At 48.2% G+C, this 16,171-nt stretch overlaps 2 protein-coding genes across 5 annotated transcripts; one reads left to right on the top strand and one right to left on the bottom strand.

The window, feature by feature from the left end:
• Window positions 1–1,264: 1,264 nt before the first annotated feature.
• Window positions 1,265–13,354, bottom strand: POLR3GL (RNA polymerase III subunit GL). Of its 4 annotated transcripts, none has more exons than XM_042993966.1 (10): window positions 13,274–13,354; window positions 11,118–11,335; window positions 10,081–10,236; window positions 4,252–4,419; window positions 3,797–3,926; window positions 3,021–3,089; window positions 2,621–2,677; window positions 2,310–2,383; window positions 2,065–2,178; window positions 1,265–1,761 (listed from the first exon to the last, which is right to left on the bottom strand). In XM_042993966.1, exons 2-10 carry the CDS (start codon window positions 11,124–11,126, stop codon window positions 1,675–1,677), a joined length of 864 nt encoding a protein of 287 aa, XP_042849900.1. In that variant the 5' UTR covers window positions 11,127–11,335; window positions 13,274–13,354; the 3' UTR covers window positions 1,265–1,674. The 4 variants fall into 4 exon arrangements, with proteins under 4 accessions (XP_042849900.1, XP_015397722.1, XP_042849901.1 ...); XM_015542236.2 differs by having other exon boundaries at window positions 10,081–10,205; XM_042993967.1 differs by lacking the exon at window positions 3,021–3,089.
• ANKRD34A (ankyrin repeat domain 34A) lies at window positions 13,088–14,608 on the top strand. The gene has a single exon (XM_042993965.1). It carries the CDS (start codon window positions 13,088–13,090, stop codon window positions 14,606–14,608), a length of 1,521 nt encoding a protein of 506 aa, XP_042849899.1.
• The last annotated feature ends 1,563 nt before the right edge of the window (window positions 14,609–16,171 follow it).

Below are 16,171 nucleotides of genomic sequence, written 5' to 3'. Positions count from 1 at the left end.
GAGCTAGAAAAAGAAACACAACAATCACCACAAATTGCTCAATAACTGTGGAATGTTCTCTTTCAATTCCTGTTTCCTTTTCTGTTCTCTTGGCTGCCTCTACCTTAACACCTATTACGGAACCCCAGCCTGACTTTCAAGGTGCTTTCCCTCAATAGATTCACAGTTCCTGCTTAGTTTTTACAATGGGGGTAAGAAATACCTTACATGAGATTGCCAGTCTCTATCACTTGATGCTGTATGGAATTCAGTCGGCCTGCCTGGATATGGTTAGACAATTTCTTGAAGGCTTTCCCACATCCCCTCTTTATGACTTTCAAATGTTTAGTAGGGTCGCTATGACAGCATCCCAGCTATCTGTGCCTGCCTCCTTATTCAGTTCCTATTCTGGACACGCAGCTCGCCCGTGACTGTTGCATGGACCAACTGGCTAGAACCAATCAGCTCACTGAGGGCTTCCCAAGAAGCCAATCAGAGCCTAGGGAAGTGACCTCACCCCAGGGAGAGCCGAGTGGGTGAGGAAGCATCTCTCAGAGCTGAGCTGTGAGTGTCCCTAAGTCACTCCCCTCCACCCCACCCTCCTTACTTCCTGTAAAGCAATACCGCCTACCCCCTCCACCCCAAGAAGGGAGTGAGAAAGACTAACTACCTTCCACAAAGAAGAACCAAAAGAGATACTGCAACTCAGCCACAAAGCAGCTTCAGGAAGTGGAGAATGGTGGCTCCGTCTGCACAGACACATCTTTCAAAGTGGGATCCCTCGGGTCTGGAAGAAGGTGTGCGCTGGGGAGGAATCAGCACCTCCTCCCCACTCCCTCCCTGCACCTGGCTTTCTCGACTCTCTCTCACAAAAATAGCTGTAATCTTTCCTTGTAAACAAGGACAAGATCAAGGTCAAGTGTGGGAAAGAGAGGGCCTGTGTCCCTGTTGAACACACGTGACAAGAGACGATCATGTCCCGTGACCTGAGGACCAGAGGCTCAGAAGCCGGCTGGTCTTACAGGGCGTGGGCCGTTCTTCTCTACTACTCACTCCGCACAGCCTCATAGATGAGTTCCTGAATGTTCCTTGGCAGGGCTAGATTGGGAGTATGTGTCCCGCCATGGGAGTGGGACGGAAGGGGTAAAGGACAGGAAGGCTGCAATGCCAGTGTGTCACACTGGACTCTGACAGGCAAGGGAAAAATGCCCCAACTAGGCCATTCCCTTCTTTCCACCAGGCTTCTCCCATCAGGCCTCACCCTGGACAGACAGACAGACAGACAGACAGCTAAAAACATTTTATTTAAAAATATAAAACTGGCCTTACTCCTCCTAACTGCATGCACCCCCAATTATCTTCCACTACAAAAAAGTGCGGGGAGTGGCATGTGTACAGCTGTCTCAGCTCTAAAAGCCCAGTTCTTCTCTGACCCTTCCTTCTTTCGTACAATTAAGACATTGGTCCTTTGCCCTTTCCCCCCAAGCTATCAGAGGTGACACAAGGGTAGAAGGAGGGGAAGGGTGGAAAAGAGAACTATCTGTCATCATTCTCCATTCCTATCTCCAGGGCCAGTTTATCTGGACTCTAAGCAAATGATTCGCTTGTCCACAAAACCAAGTAATAGCGACAGTTACTTCTGTATCTTCAATCAAGAACGATGTGAAGGTCTGAGATATTGTTCAGGGTCCTTCTTCAGTATATAGCCTCATCCATATTGTCATCACTGTCACCCCCAAAGTCCTCTCCATTGTCAAAATATGACATGATGTAATCAGTTTCCTGAAACAGAACAAAAAGAAATCAAAGTAGGCACGTTTTCAGCATTCTCCTTCCTCCCGGTGTATCAGCAGCCGCCCCCCTCCTCCTACCCTTAAACCATTCCAGGCCTGGGAAGTCCCTTGGGGCTGCCACTTGCTCTTGAGAAGAGCCTGGGGGCACATGAAGTGGAGGGCGCTCTCCTCTGGGGGGACATCTCCTTTGGCTCTCCAACCCTCTGGAGAACAACCCTGGTGGATGGAACTGAGACTCCCAGAGCTTATGAGAAAGAGAGGGGAACTGAGGGTGGAAGGAGAGCCCTCTCACCTCTTCATGTTCTTCTTCGTCGTACTCCTCTTCTTCTTCCTCTTCCTTCTCTTCTTCTTCTTCTTTCTCTTCATCTTCCTCTGAAGTCACTTCCTCCTCCTTCTTCTCCAGGGTCTGATGTAAAGATGAACAGAAGGAGAAACTCGGACTCAGCTCAGAGAAGGGAAAGAATGAGGCACAGATGGGCCAAAGGACAGGGAATGGGGCTGGGACCCAGGTGGTCTCTATGCACATTTCCTCCTCACCTCCAGTTTCTGTATTGTTTCTTCCTTATCTTCTGTGTTCTTGGGGGGCCTCTTGGGGATTAGGATGGGGGTCCCTGGTCAGGGAATCAAAAGGTGAATCATCTGAGAGCAAACTTCCTTGTTAGCGGTCCACCCCACCCTCTTGCAGAGACCATGTCACTCTGCTGCCCTCATGTGGCCACATGGCACCCAGCTACCATACTGGGTGGCATGGGCAGGAACTGGGACGGCAGGCAAGACCACCAACAGCCTTGGCCCTCCAGCTGGTGAAGGAAATCTCTCTTCTGCCTCCTTTTCCCAGATATACTCACGTTCCTTTTGTAGCTTCCTTACTCGGATCTTTAACTCACGGGGTAAACGTCGCCAATCTGGGAACAGTGGGAACATAAAAGTCAGTAAGACCCTGCCTGGGGTCTCCTGTGAATAACCAGTTTTAAAGGAGAAGTAAGAGTCAGGATAATGGTGAGGAAGGAAGGGATTGGGTCAAAGTTACTTGGAACAAAACTGTGGCTTGTGTGCCTCCAGGGAAACGGGGGCTATTTGATAGGTTTTCAGGTAGAGTCTGAGAGTGTTTGGGAGGACATCTAGGGCTCCCGTGTGTAAATAATGTATAGAGGGGAGGAGGGGACAGAGAAAGGTGGATGGGCTGGTGGCTTGTGGCATCTCAAGGATTTTAAGAAAGGGCAGGCAACGAAAGGGCCCATCACCTACCAGGGTTCCAATCGATGGCATTGTCAATCGGCCCTGACATCTGATATTTGTCTGAGTAACGCTCCACATCTGAGGGGTCAGAGGCCAAGGGTCAAAGTTTTATCCTTTCAGAGCCCTAGAACAGGGTTGTTTCTGAGGACCCAGCCCTCTCAATACTCAGGCACTGTCTGTTCCCCAAGCTCAGAGCCCAGGGGATCAGCTTTAACAAGGACCTTCAACACTCATCCATGTTGTCCCTTTGCCACCCCAAATTACAATGTTTTGTTATCTCCCTTAACCCAAAGGCATGGCTATATTGAGAGGTAGTGTGATACGGTAGAAGTACACTAGAGAGCAAGAGACTAGGGTTTCAGTCTTCCCTTTACTCCTTGTTAATGGGGCTACCAGGCAGGCCTTTCATGCCTCTGAGCTTCAGCTCCTAAGGCTTTAATCAGAAAGCACTGTTTGTCAATATACTCCAACACTGCACTTCCACACCTGTTGGTAAATATCCAGTATCCCAAGCCTCCCAGTGACTCCCCTTCTCCAGTCCCTCCTGGTCTCCCTGACCTCTTTGTAATCCTGTTAAGCTTAGGAGGGCTTCTCAGAGACCTGTGTGTGAGACTCAGAACAAACCATGGATAATGCATTTCAAATGCAGGGGTAATTGTTATGATCTCCCCAGTTAGACAGCGAGCTTCCTGTGCTGCTTCTGGCCTCTCTGGCCCGCAGAGTGCTGTGTACAGGGCACTGCTCATGAAAGGCACTCAGAACACGATGCTAGCATTCTAACTGACCTCTCTTGGGGACAGCTGGCCGGATGAAGTAGGGGAGCTGCCTCATGGCCCCTCGTAGCTCCTGCTTCAGTGCCAGAACATATTCCCCTTCCTCTCCTGAGGGCAGAGGCACTGGGCGGAACTCCAAGGGCTAAGGAAGAAGGGGCAGTGGTCAGTTCAGGGAAAAAACACTAGAGAAAAAATCTAGAAGGGTCTCTCTCCCCCCCCCCCCCAGTTCAATCCAATGCTCCCACTGAACAGAGGGCCAAGAAAAATGTGGGGAACAATACAGTATTTTGAAAGCTGGGGAGCTGAGAGTATGAGAAACTAGCTTGCCTGGGAAAATCCCATGTGAGTTGGAAGCACAGAGACAGAAAGGGGCAAGATGAGTTTTATGATGGCCCACAAGGAATCCTGGATCATATATAGTCAGCCAGGGGCACACGGGAGTCTCAGGAAGGGGGGCAGATACTCACAGGGAAGAGTGGAGAAGGCTGCAGGGTGGGTGGGGGAAGAGCATCCCCCTTCCCAATGCCCACAGCCTCCATGTTGAAGGTCAGCTGGCCCCGGCCACGACCCCGGCCCCCACCCCGACTGGCCATGGTGGAGGGGGCCTGGGTATTCAGAGATCCAGTGAGAAAAACCTGATAAAGACAAAAACAAAGAGAAAAGTATGGTAGAATGATAGGCAGCCAGGGAGGTGCAAGACACTCAGTCTTTTCCCCTAGGGCCCCCAAAAACCAGTGTAATTCAACAAATGTTGATAGGAAAGGCATTGTACCAGGCAGCGTATTTCTGGAAATACAGACATGGATGAGACATAGTCCCAACAGGACAGATAACTGCAAAGTAGTGTAACTCTAGCACAAAAGGGAAAGTGATTAGACCTCTGGATAAAACTTCCCTCCATCCCTAAGGTAATTTGATATTTGTCACCATCTGCATATCACCATCTAATCTTTGAATTCTTTCTCTCCCTGGCTTTCCACACCCAACCAGGCCCCAATTCAATCCAATGCAGTGAATTTCAGCAAAATATGTATTAAGCATCTACTATGGGGGATAAGGATAAGTCATCAGTCTCACGGTCAGTGGTGGGAGGTGGGAGAACCATTACAATCAATTTATTTTTTTGTAATACCACTTAGGAGCACTTAGAATCTTAGAGTTGGAAGGACCAGTAGAGGTATCTAGTCCAAAAGCTCTCCCAACCCAGTACTCCACTTTGTAAGTTGTTAATCATTTCACTTCAGTGGCATTTTCTTTTTTTTTTTTTAATTTTTTTTAATGTTTATTTATTTTTGAGAGAGAGCAAGACACAGAGTGCAAGTGGGGGAGGGACAGAGAGAGAGGGAGACATAGAATCTGAAGCAGGCTCCAGGTTCTGAGCCTGATGAGGGGCTCAAACTCACAAACCGGGAGATCATGACACCCAAACCGAAGTCGGATGCTTAACTGACTGAGCCACCCAGGCACCCACAGTGGCATTTTCTTAAAGAGAGCGTGTCTGTTCTCCCCCAAGGCAGCCCACCCCACAGTGATAAACTCTGATGAATCGAAAGTTCCTTCTGTTACTAGAAGTAGCAGAACTCTGCCTGTTGTCATCAATCTTAAGGGACCAGTCAGAGGAAGGTAGGATGGGGGGTAAAGTTACCAAATGAAAATGAAATTTGTAAGAAATGATATCCCAGTGACAAAGAGCACACCTAGCACCCAGATCTTGGTTTCTAAGACCATTTTCCAACAAAAAAAGACCCAGGGCTTCTTGGAGAAATGGCTGATTCTAAGGGCTGAGGCAGGAAATACCCAAGGCGAGCCTGAACCATCTTCTAGTGCCAGGAAGTAAAGAAGCACTCAAAACAACAAAATACAGACATTGGCAGGCTATGTCAAAGGGGCATAAGAGTCTACTGGAAGAGATCCCAATGGCCAAAGAAGAATTTGAGCAATAAAGTAGTATTAAGTTATAACCCCAAAGTATAAAATAAATATCATGAGTCCACACTGATAGAAAGAAATGATTAAATAAGTTAATACATGGGGGAGAAAAGACAAACCTCTTGTGTAGAATTCCAAATAAATTATGTAGATTCCACCCTGAAGAGGGGGAGTAGAACTTCCCACTTCTTAAGGGTGGACTATATATAGGGAATTTTGTCCAATTCAGCTTTGGAAAGGTGGGGAGCGGTATAACTCTACAGTGGAGAAAGTGGACAAACACTACTTCAGTCAGGTGACCAAGTTCAACATCAACAATATTAAATTACACTGCTAGTATGTGCCCTTAATATGATGGGATAAGGGAGAAATCTAGGGGGACTGGGATAATGAGGGGAGGCTTGATGAATCACAAGATCTCAAGTTAGGAAGAGCCCTCAGAAATCATGTATTCATTCATTCAACAAATTTTTATTGAGCATTTACTATATGCCAGACACAATGCTGGACAATGGTGATCATAGTGAATCTTCTACTCTAGACATGCATCCTTCCTCGGATAAACCATATTTAGTAAATTGTTATCTAGTTTCTATTTAAACATCTTTAGTAAGAGGAATCCCTGGCTCACTTTGCAAGTCTTCAATTAATAATATTTGTTCTTCAATTAATATCCAAAAAACACTCTAAACAAGAAATATATAGTTAAACAAAATGCACTCAACAAAAGATTAGCTGGTGAAAAAAAGATTTAGAAATGTGTATAAAGAAATCTATTTTGTCAAACACACACATACATACTTTCTTCATGTATGATGAAAAAAAAAGTTGTTTTTGAAGGCTATACGCTGAAAATTAATATTGGTTAATTTGAGGTGATGGGTGTTTGCTTTTTGAGGGGTTATGTGTATTTTAACGTTTGTTTTCTATACTGAAAGGTATTTCTTTTGTAATAAGAGAAAAATAATCATTAAAAAATTTTAAAATATACCAACAGAGTAGTAGGTGAGATTAACAATACGTAGCAGGAAGGAGAGGGTGAAAAAATGTGTGTCTGAGGAATTTGGAAAGTTTTAGGTCCAACAAAAAATGTGAGGAAAAAATAAGAAGTTAGCTAATAGGTTAAATTGTGATCTGATTGAAAGGACTTATTAGGAGAGAAAAGATGTCTCATGGACACTAGAGAAGAAGTAAGAATTTGTAAGCATGTCTTCAGGCCCTTTCAGGGGAAAGGACACTAACCAGCTGGTTTAGGTATAATTCCACTTGACAGACCCAGTTCTGGCAGTGGGGACAGGAGCTGTTTTTATTGCAAAGCAGTAAGGAGTCAAGAAAAAGCTGTGAGCTTTGAGGTTAGACACATTGAATTCCATTTCCACATATAACCAAGTGGCCTCCAAGGATGTGGGGTTAAAAGAAAAAAAAAAGAGAGAGAGGAAAAAAAGAAAAAACTTTATTTCCTTGAGGCAATAAACTGGTGGTTGGTTGGGAAACTGAACCATCCATCTCAACCCCCTCAGGTCAGGAATATACCATGAGTTTCTTCTCTTTAAGATTGTGATTGAATCTAAATTCTTGAGGATATTTAGGGTCTTCCATAATCTGGTCCCAAATTGCTTTTTCTTATCGTCAACCCTCCCTAGAGTTCACCTGTGCACTCTCCTTCCCCCAAACAACAACATCTCATATACATGACACTCATTCCCATTTATGCCTAACTGTATTGTGGTAGAAGTTACTAAGAAGCAGATTTCAACAAAATACAGAAAAACCATGACATCAAATTTAAGAAAGGCAGTATGTGTAGTGGTTAAGAACATGGATTTGAATTCCAGTTCTGCCATTTCCTAGCTATACAACCTACAGCAATTTATTTAATATCTCTAAACCTGTTTCCTCATCTGTAAAATGGGAATAATAATAATAATAATAATAATACCATCTTAATTCATTCAACAAATATCTACTGAGTGCTTGTTATATGCCAAGCACTGTTCCAAGTGCTAGGGACATAGCAGTGAGCAAAACAAACAAAAACTGCTATACCAATGGAGTTTAAATTGGTGGAGTTGTCAGTATACAAATATTTCAAGCCATGAGACTGGGTGGGATCCCTAAAGGAGTGGATGTGAACAGAGAAAAGAAGAGATCCAGAGATTGAGGCCTAGGGCACTCTAATATTTAGGGTTTCCTATATTTGTGACAAATAAAACAAGGAGTTAATACTCTTATTATATAAGAACTCATGGACATGCAAATGAAAAAAATCATACCAATAGAATAAATGTGCAAAGGACATGAATAGGCAATTGATAAAATAATGATCGACAAAACCATTCTTCACCTACCAAATTGACAAACACTTAAAGAATAATCAGGTTGCCACAGTTTTTTTGAGATGGGACACTCTCATACCTCATTGGAAGGATTGTCTTTATACGCAGTATTTCAGGGGAGCAACAGCCTTTTAAATGTTCATATCCTTAATCCAGTAATCCTACTTTAAAAAATGTACCCTTAAAGATGTCCTCATATATATAGTCAGACATGTAAACATGTCTGGTCATCAAAGAGCCATCCATGGTAGCAAAACTTCTGAAATAACTTAAATGGCTCAACAAAAAAATGAATGGTTAAAAAAAAATCAAATATCCATTTTCGGCTATCATGTAGAAAGAAAAATGACTTCAAATAATACTTAAAGGCAAAAAAAATGTTCACTATGTACAGTGGAGGGAAACAGGATAAAAATTATATTTGTGGTATAGCCTGATTTATGTAACACACACATGTATACGTGCAGAAAAGAAATTGATAATAATAATATTATAATAATGGTTATCCCTAGATCATGGTCATGAAATAATAGACATTTTCATCTACACCTTTATGTGTTTCCCAATTTTTTAGAATAAATGTATATTACTTTTTAAATCAGAAACCAAAGGGAGGGTACCTGGGTGGCTCAGTCAGTTAAGGGACTGACTTTGGCTCAGGTCATGATCTCACAGTCCGTTGAGTTTGAGCCCTATGTCAGGCTCTGTGCTGATAGGTCAGAGCCTGGAGCCTGCTTCAGATTCTGTGTCTCCTGCTCTCTCTGTCCCTCTCTGCTCGTACTCTGTCTTTCTCTCTGTCTCTCTCAAAAATAAATAAACATTAAAAAAAAAGAAAGAAAGAAACCAAAGGGGATGGTTTTTCTTTATTTTTAAGAATGCTACCACCAGGACAGTGCTCCTTCTTTTACAATGGAGGTGAGGAAGGCATTTCGTTGAGCTACATATTTGTTTAGAATATTTGTTGGATATTAACTGAAGAACAAATATCCAAAAATGGGATGACCTGCAAAGTGAGCTAGGGAGTGTTCTTACGAGTGATGTTTAAGTAGAAGATGGGTAACAATTTACTAAATATGGTTTATCAGAGGAAGGACGCATGTCTAAAGTAGAGGATTCACTATGATCCCCATTGTCTAGCATTGTGTCTGGCATATAGTAGATGCTCAATAAATATTTGTTGAATGAATGAATGAATGGATGGATGAATGAATACATGACTTCTGAGGGCTCTTCCAAACTTGAGACCTGGTGATTCATCAAGCCTCCCTTCACCATCCCAGTCCTCCTAGCTTTCTCCCTTCTCTGGACTGTGGGAGCAATTGCATTACAAACCACTAACTTAAGAGATCTTAATTAGATACTGTATTGTATTTTATTTCATCTTTTATTAATTGTTCCCTAATTATGCTAGGAGTTTAAAGTCGGCCTTCGCAATCAATTCCATTCAAGTAACCTTTATTGGGCACTTTGTATTGAGTACAAGAACCTGCCTACAAAACCTTATATTCTCAGAAGAACAGAGAAATATTAGAGACCACACACTAAGTGCTCTAATAGAGGTACGCATAAAACGTTACCTTCAGACTGGGGAACAATTAATTACGAAGAAAAAAAAAAAAAAAAAAAAAGGAAGAAGAGGTGGTCCAAGAAAGCTACAGGTAGGAGACAATATTTCAGCTGATTCTTAATAGATAACAGGAGTTTGTCAGACTCTTAGACAAGGGAATAATGATAAAATATTCGGGGGAAGCTGATGCCGTAACAAAAAGTCAGAGATACAAGAGTGAATCTTTCTCACTTTGTGCTTTAATCTGTCTCCCCTATGCACGAAAGAAAACTGCAGTTCTCTGTATAATCGGTACAGCAATGGGAGCCCTGAAGAGAAAGGGAAAGAAGAGTAGGAAACCAGAGGGGGCTGATCCAACAGGCTGCCAGAATGCGTTGTCTATCTATCTCGCAGCGTGGCCCTGGCGAACTAGTTCCGGAGGTGTGGGACAGAACCAGGTCAGCGCTACCGGGACGGAGCCTTACCTGCTGCCCCTCCCCCACGCGGAGCCCACGTCGCAGCCAACTTGAAATTTGCAGGTCTTCCTCTAGCTTCTGGCGCCCTAGCTCCGCCTCCCAGGGCTTCCCATTGGTCAATTCTCCCGGCCAATCTAGGAGAAGACCAGGAGGGAGATCCGCCCACTTGAAGCCGAGGAGAAGGAAGGAGGGGGAGAGTCAGCCAGAACCCAGGCTTGGGAAGCCCGGCGTGGTGCGGAGAGAGGGTTGCAGAATCAACCAGGGCTTGATTATTTCCGACCTCATCTCAGATGGCGGAACTCCTGGCTAGCGAGAGTTCACACTTAGAACTCACCGAGGGACACTGTTGAGAAAGCTCCCACAGAGAAATGAAAGGGTTGTTCCTTAGGGATCACTCTTTTTGTGACTGGGGCTTCACAGCTGGGTCTCCCCTCCATCACTCCTGCCTTCCCCTCCAGTCCTACACGTCTTCCCTCCAGCACCACCACTGAATACTTATTTTCTATTATTTTTTCCCCCTGTGGGTTGCTGCCATGTCTGTGAGAAGATGAGCGGAAAGTTTGGGGAAGGAAGGATTAGGAATTAGAGAACCAGAGTTGGGGAGGCAGGGAAGGAGCCCAGTGTTTCCTACATCTTCTATTGCCTTCCAGCTCCTCCTAGCCCTTGCTGAAGGGGGGCATGGTTGGTGGGAGGGAGGCGGAGAGGAGCCCTATTTTCATTCACACACACACACACACACACACACACACACACACACACACAAACAGGGAAGGAATTCAGAGTGGACATAAAATCTAGGAGTTAGTCAAGAAGACTATCCCAGATGTCAGAGAAAATGGGCCTGGGAGTGAAGCCTCTTGACTTGGGAGGCTGTAGATCCAGTGGGAAGTGCCCCGTCTTTGGAATAGGACAGAAACAGAGCTGTGAGGCTTTGAAGAACTTGCTTAACTTAGGTATCAGTTTCTTCACCTATAACAAGGAGATAAAAAGGAGATTCCTACCTTATAGCATTGTTGTGAATATTGGAAATAATATATGTGAAGTACCTGGCACATAGTTGGCGTCCCGTAAATGGTGGCTAGTAAAAATGGGTAGCTTCCCAGCAATATTTCTCTTCCTCCTTCTCCAGGAACATTATTTTTAGTATCTTGTGTCTGGTGGTCGCCAGTATGAATGATCTCAGGTGAGTTTTCCAAATCCTTGGGATTTTTTTTCCCTCATCTTCCACTTCCTTGATGCCTTCCAGCTGGACACAAACTCATTCCTAAAATATGCAGATGGAAGCTATGGTAACCATGGAGACAGGGCAGGTGGCAAGGAGAGGCAGAGACAGACAGCAGAGAGAGACGGGTTACAATTGTGACAGATAGGCAGAGAGAAGACATCAGGAGTCATTGGACAGAGACCTTCAGGCAAGATGGAAAAATAATGACAGTCTAAGCAAGATTGATTGTAAAGAGATGCAGTGAGAAAGGATGTGTTACAAGGGTCGCTCTTCTCTCTTCCCCTTTTCTCTCTCCCTCTCCCCCTTCCAAGAATGTGGGGAGGAAGGCATCTAGGAATGCCCCCTGGTGTACCTAAAAATGACCCCGTATATCCATCCACTCTCCTCACACTTATCTGAGGTCTGTACCAGGGAACTGAGGTTCAAGTTTATCTGTGCTGTGTGTTCCGTTTAGGAGGAGGTGGAGTGAGGATGTACCGCTGTCTGGCTCCAGCTCCCCCTCACATGTAAACTACAAGGAGGCAACCAGATCTCTTGCTTCTCTCTGTGCAGTATGGACTCCGGCTGTGGATTCCAATCGCCTCTCTCCACCTCTCTGCACAATGTGCCATGTGCTGTGGGTAGCAGGTCAGATCGGGCGTACAGGCGCGCATAGACACATCAAACGCGGAAAATGGGGCTCTGCTCAAGGAAGAATTGGGATGGTCCCAGTCTGGATCGCGGAGGAATCTCCTGAGGAACATTTAGGTTTGTTGGGGCTGAGGGGAGGTCGACTCAGCAAGAGAAGTCAGGATTGGAGCCTCTAGGTTTTGAGGATTTTTGTGTGCATGGGTGGGGGAACGGTTTGGTGCCCGACGCCCCCACCCGCAGAGACCAGGCTATAAATAGCAAGGCAGAGCTCCGCCCCCCCCCCCCCCCCCCCAGCTTCTCTCCTCCCGAGCCGGCGCCGTGCCCGGGGCGCACCGGGAGGAGGGACCAGGATCCGGTGCCCGGGCGCAGATACTGACACCAAGGGAATCCAGGTGCCCCTCCCCACGCCATGTGGGCCCCCGGGAACCCGGTTCCGCCACCCCGGCTGCCCCAGGGCCCTGGCCTCAGTCCTGGCCTCTTGGAGATCCTGCGGACATTCAGGTATCTATTTGGGCGCACAGCCTGGGAGGGAAAGAGCAAGGAGTGATGGGGAACATAGCAGGGGCAAAAGAAACCCCCAATTCTCCCCCCACCCGTTTTAGGTCCCAAATGCAAGCTGCTTCCCTCCCCCCACTCAATTTTTGGGGCTGTGGCAACCTAAAAGAGGTTAGGAATGGGAATTATGTGTGTGAATGTATGGGTGCATGTGTGTGGGTGGGCGGCGTTCAGCATCCTAGGAAGGGGTATTCCAAGTGCGGATAAGAAAAGGGGGATGCTGGAAAGGTCTGATAAGCCGTGGGGTGAGGGTGGGGGTGCGGTATCCCTGCGCGTGCACGTACGCATTTGCACGCGCGCTCGTCCTTTAATGCGGGTGCACCCTTCCCACCTCCTCAGGCATGCGCTGGGGGGAGGGGGCGGCTCAAAGGCATGAGTTAGAGGAAGGACTGTGTGCCGTGCCATAGAGATCTCCCCACGCCGTACCTTTCCACCGGTGCCTCAGTTTCCCTGCCTGAATCCGTCAATAAGATCTCTCTCTTTCTCGCAGGGATTGGCTTCGCCACTGAGCCCTCAGGCTTCCGCCAGCCACCACCCCCACGCCCCTAGACACCCTCGGCGGGCCCCCGTCCCGGCTTCATTGGTGCTTTCGCCCCAGCCGCAGCTATGCTGCACACCGAGGGCCACGCTCTTCTTCGGGCCGTGGGTCAGGGTAAGCTACGCTTGGCCCGTTTGCTTCTGGAGGGAGGCGCCTACGTGAATGAGGGTGATGCCCAGGGTGAGACTGCGCTAATGGCGGCCTGTCGGGCCCGTTACGACGACCCCCAGAACAAGGCACGCATGGTACGCTACCTCCTGGAGCAAGGCGCTGACCCCAACATCGCAGACCGCCTGGGGCGCACCGCGCTCATGCACGCTTGCGCCGGGGGTGGGGGCGCCGCCGTGGCTTCGCTGCTCCTTGCCCACGGTGCAGACCCCTCAGTGAGAGATCACGCGGGAGCCTCGGCGCTTGTCCACGCCCTGGACCGCGGGGACCGTGAGACCCTTGCCACGCTGCTGGACGCCTGTAAGGCCAAGGGCACGGAGGTCATCATCATCACCACCGACACCTCTCCCTCGGGAACCAAGAAGACACGGCAGTATCTCAATTCCCCACCGTCCCCGGGGGTGGAGGACCCGGCTCCCGCTCCTCCTAGCCCGGGGGTCTGCACTTCGCCTTCGGAAATCCAACTGCAGGCTGCAGGAGGAGGAGGAGGAGGAGGTGGAGGAGGAGGAGGAGGAGGACGGGGGTTGCTGTCCCCTCGCGCTCAGGAAGAAGAGGAGAAGCGGGACGTATTCGAATTCCCTCTTCCTAAACCCCCCGATGACCCCTCCCCTTCTGAGCCGCTCCCCAAACCACCCCGTCACCCTCCAAAACCACTCAAAAGGCTCAACTCCGAGCCCTGGGGCCTAGTGGCCCCTCCTCAACCTGTCCCGCCCGCGGAAGGGAGGCCGGGGATCGAGCGCCTGACCGCCGAATTCAACGGCCTGACCCTGACCGGTCGACCCCGTCTTTCCAGACGTCACAGCACTGAAGGCCCGGAGGACCCGCCTCCGTGGGCGGAGAAAGTGACGGGTGGGGGTCCTCTCTCTCGCCGAAACACTGCGCCAGAAGCTCAGGAGTCCGGTCCCCCTGCGGGGCTGAGGCAGAAACTGAGCCGCATGGAGCCGGTGGAGCTCGATACTCCCGGGAATATTTGCCCCGACTCGCCGGAGTGCAGCCGTTTGTCCCTGGAGCGCCGCCGATACAGCGCCTCCCCGCTGACCCTCCCTCCAGCCGGCTCGGCGCCCTCGCCGCGCCAGTCCCAGGAGAGTCTGCCTGGGGCAGTCTCTCCCCTGAGCGGACGGAGGCGGAGTCCCGGGCTGCTGGAGCGGAGGGGCTCGGGGACGTTGCTCCTGGACCACATCGCGCAAACGCGGCCTGGTTTCCTGCCTCCGCTCAACGTCAGCCCCCACCCTCCCATCCCCGACATTCGCCCCCAACCCGGAGGTCGGGCGCCTTCGCTGCCCGCCCCTCCCCAGGCGGGGGCGCCAGGCTCTCCTAGGACCAAGCGCAAGTTGGTGAGGCGCCACTCGATGCAGACTGAGCAGATCCGCCTGCTAGGGGGCTTCCAGAGTCTAGGCGGGCCAGGGGAGCCAGGGCGCTGAGACGAGTGAGAGGAGTCAAGGAGGGTGGGGATCAGGACCTTGATGGGACAGGTGGGAGAACCAGCTCACACACACACCACGGACATGGGGGTCTCTTGCATGTGCTCACGGGCACGGTGCACGCACACATGGGTAAGAAAGTGTCCACAAGCACAGTACTTTTATTCACAGAGAAGGGTAAGTACTCTATTTACTGGGCATATAGACACATGCATTCATGTGCTGGTCACTTCACATGCATATGGGAATTACTTGTGTACCCATCCATAGGAATGGCACACACAGGGCCACTTGTGCTAGGGCCCCAAGTGGGTCCCAAACTCACCTGCATTTGTTCAGAAGCAGTAGGGAACCCCTACTTATGGGTAGTATCCAATCTGTTTGCCCTCCTGCAGAAGCAGTCCCCTGCTTTCCATGTATGCCCTGCAACACAGCTCGTTCATGACTTTGCACACTCTGCCCTCTTCCTGAATATCCCACTCCCTTGTGTAGGTCTTGCTTCTCTCTCCAGGCCTGGCTCCTTTCACACCCTGCTTCCAGCCCTAACCACTTTTCAGGATATCTTCTTCACTTTCCTTAGGGGTTTCCTGCAGCAATCCCCAGCCTCAGTTCTGCTGCTGCCCTTCTTGCTCTCAGCTTTACTTCTCAACTTCCTGCCTTTTATTCCCATCTAGCTCCCCTAACCAATCAACAGGTTGTCTCATTTTCCCAGGGAGTGGGTCATGGGCTCTACGCTGCAATCTGTCCGTCTGAGCTTATGAACACCCCCACAGGTAGAAGTGGGGAGTAGCCCTAAATCACTCCTCTCTCCACTTGACATATCAAATAAATGTGTTCAGAAGTCTCTGTTTTGTCACTTCTGCCTGAGGGTGTGGGATGTGGGGAATGAGGAACGGGGATGGAGGGTGATGCTAAGCATATCTATAATGATCTAGGGGATACTTAGAGGTTACAGCCACCTTCTTTGCAGGAGACCAACAGACCAACTGTGGTTGCAGAAGAAATAGTGTCCCATGTCCTGAAGGTTTTAAGGCATTTGGCAGACTTTCACTTGCCCAGTCTCCCCTATGTCCATCTTCAAATTCTTTAACTTAAGATTTCTGCAAAAGTATATCTTACAAAAAGTACTTCCCTCCACTATCAACACACATATCCCAGTAGATTAACTGCCCCTCTTTCAAGCTTCTTATTTTGTGACTATTCCCAGTTATTCCTTGGGGGTCTAATTTTCATCTCACCGGTGCGTTTCATCCATTTTTTTTTTCTACTTCTGACTTTCATTTCCCCATCCTGAGCCACTGCAGGGGGGTGGATGGAGAGAAGTATAGCTTCACCTAGGTAAAAATGGCATGATGGTCTACTGACAAAGGATGTGTAGTGTGTGTGTGTGTGTGTGTGTGTGTGTGTGTGTAAGAGTAATCAGAGGAACCCAGCCTGACAGGTCATGAACAAGGGTAATTGTCTTAATCTGTCCCCTTAGACTTCTCGGTTTTCTGATTTCTGCATATCTTCCAGTTCTTCCTCGCTCTAATGGGAGGTTAAGGGAGCGGCCCATTCCACTCT

The sequence above is a fragment of the Panthera tigris genome, chromosome C1, assembly GCF_018350195.1.
Source record: "Panthera tigris isolate Pti1 chromosome C1, P.tigris_Pti1_mat1.1, whole genome shotgun sequence".
In the NCBI taxonomy this organism is placed as follows: Eukaryota; Metazoa; Chordata; class Mammalia; order Carnivora; family Felidae; genus Panthera; species Panthera tigris.
Note: the sequence above shows the minus strand (reverse complement) of the source record. Positions and strands in the feature narration are given on the sequence as shown.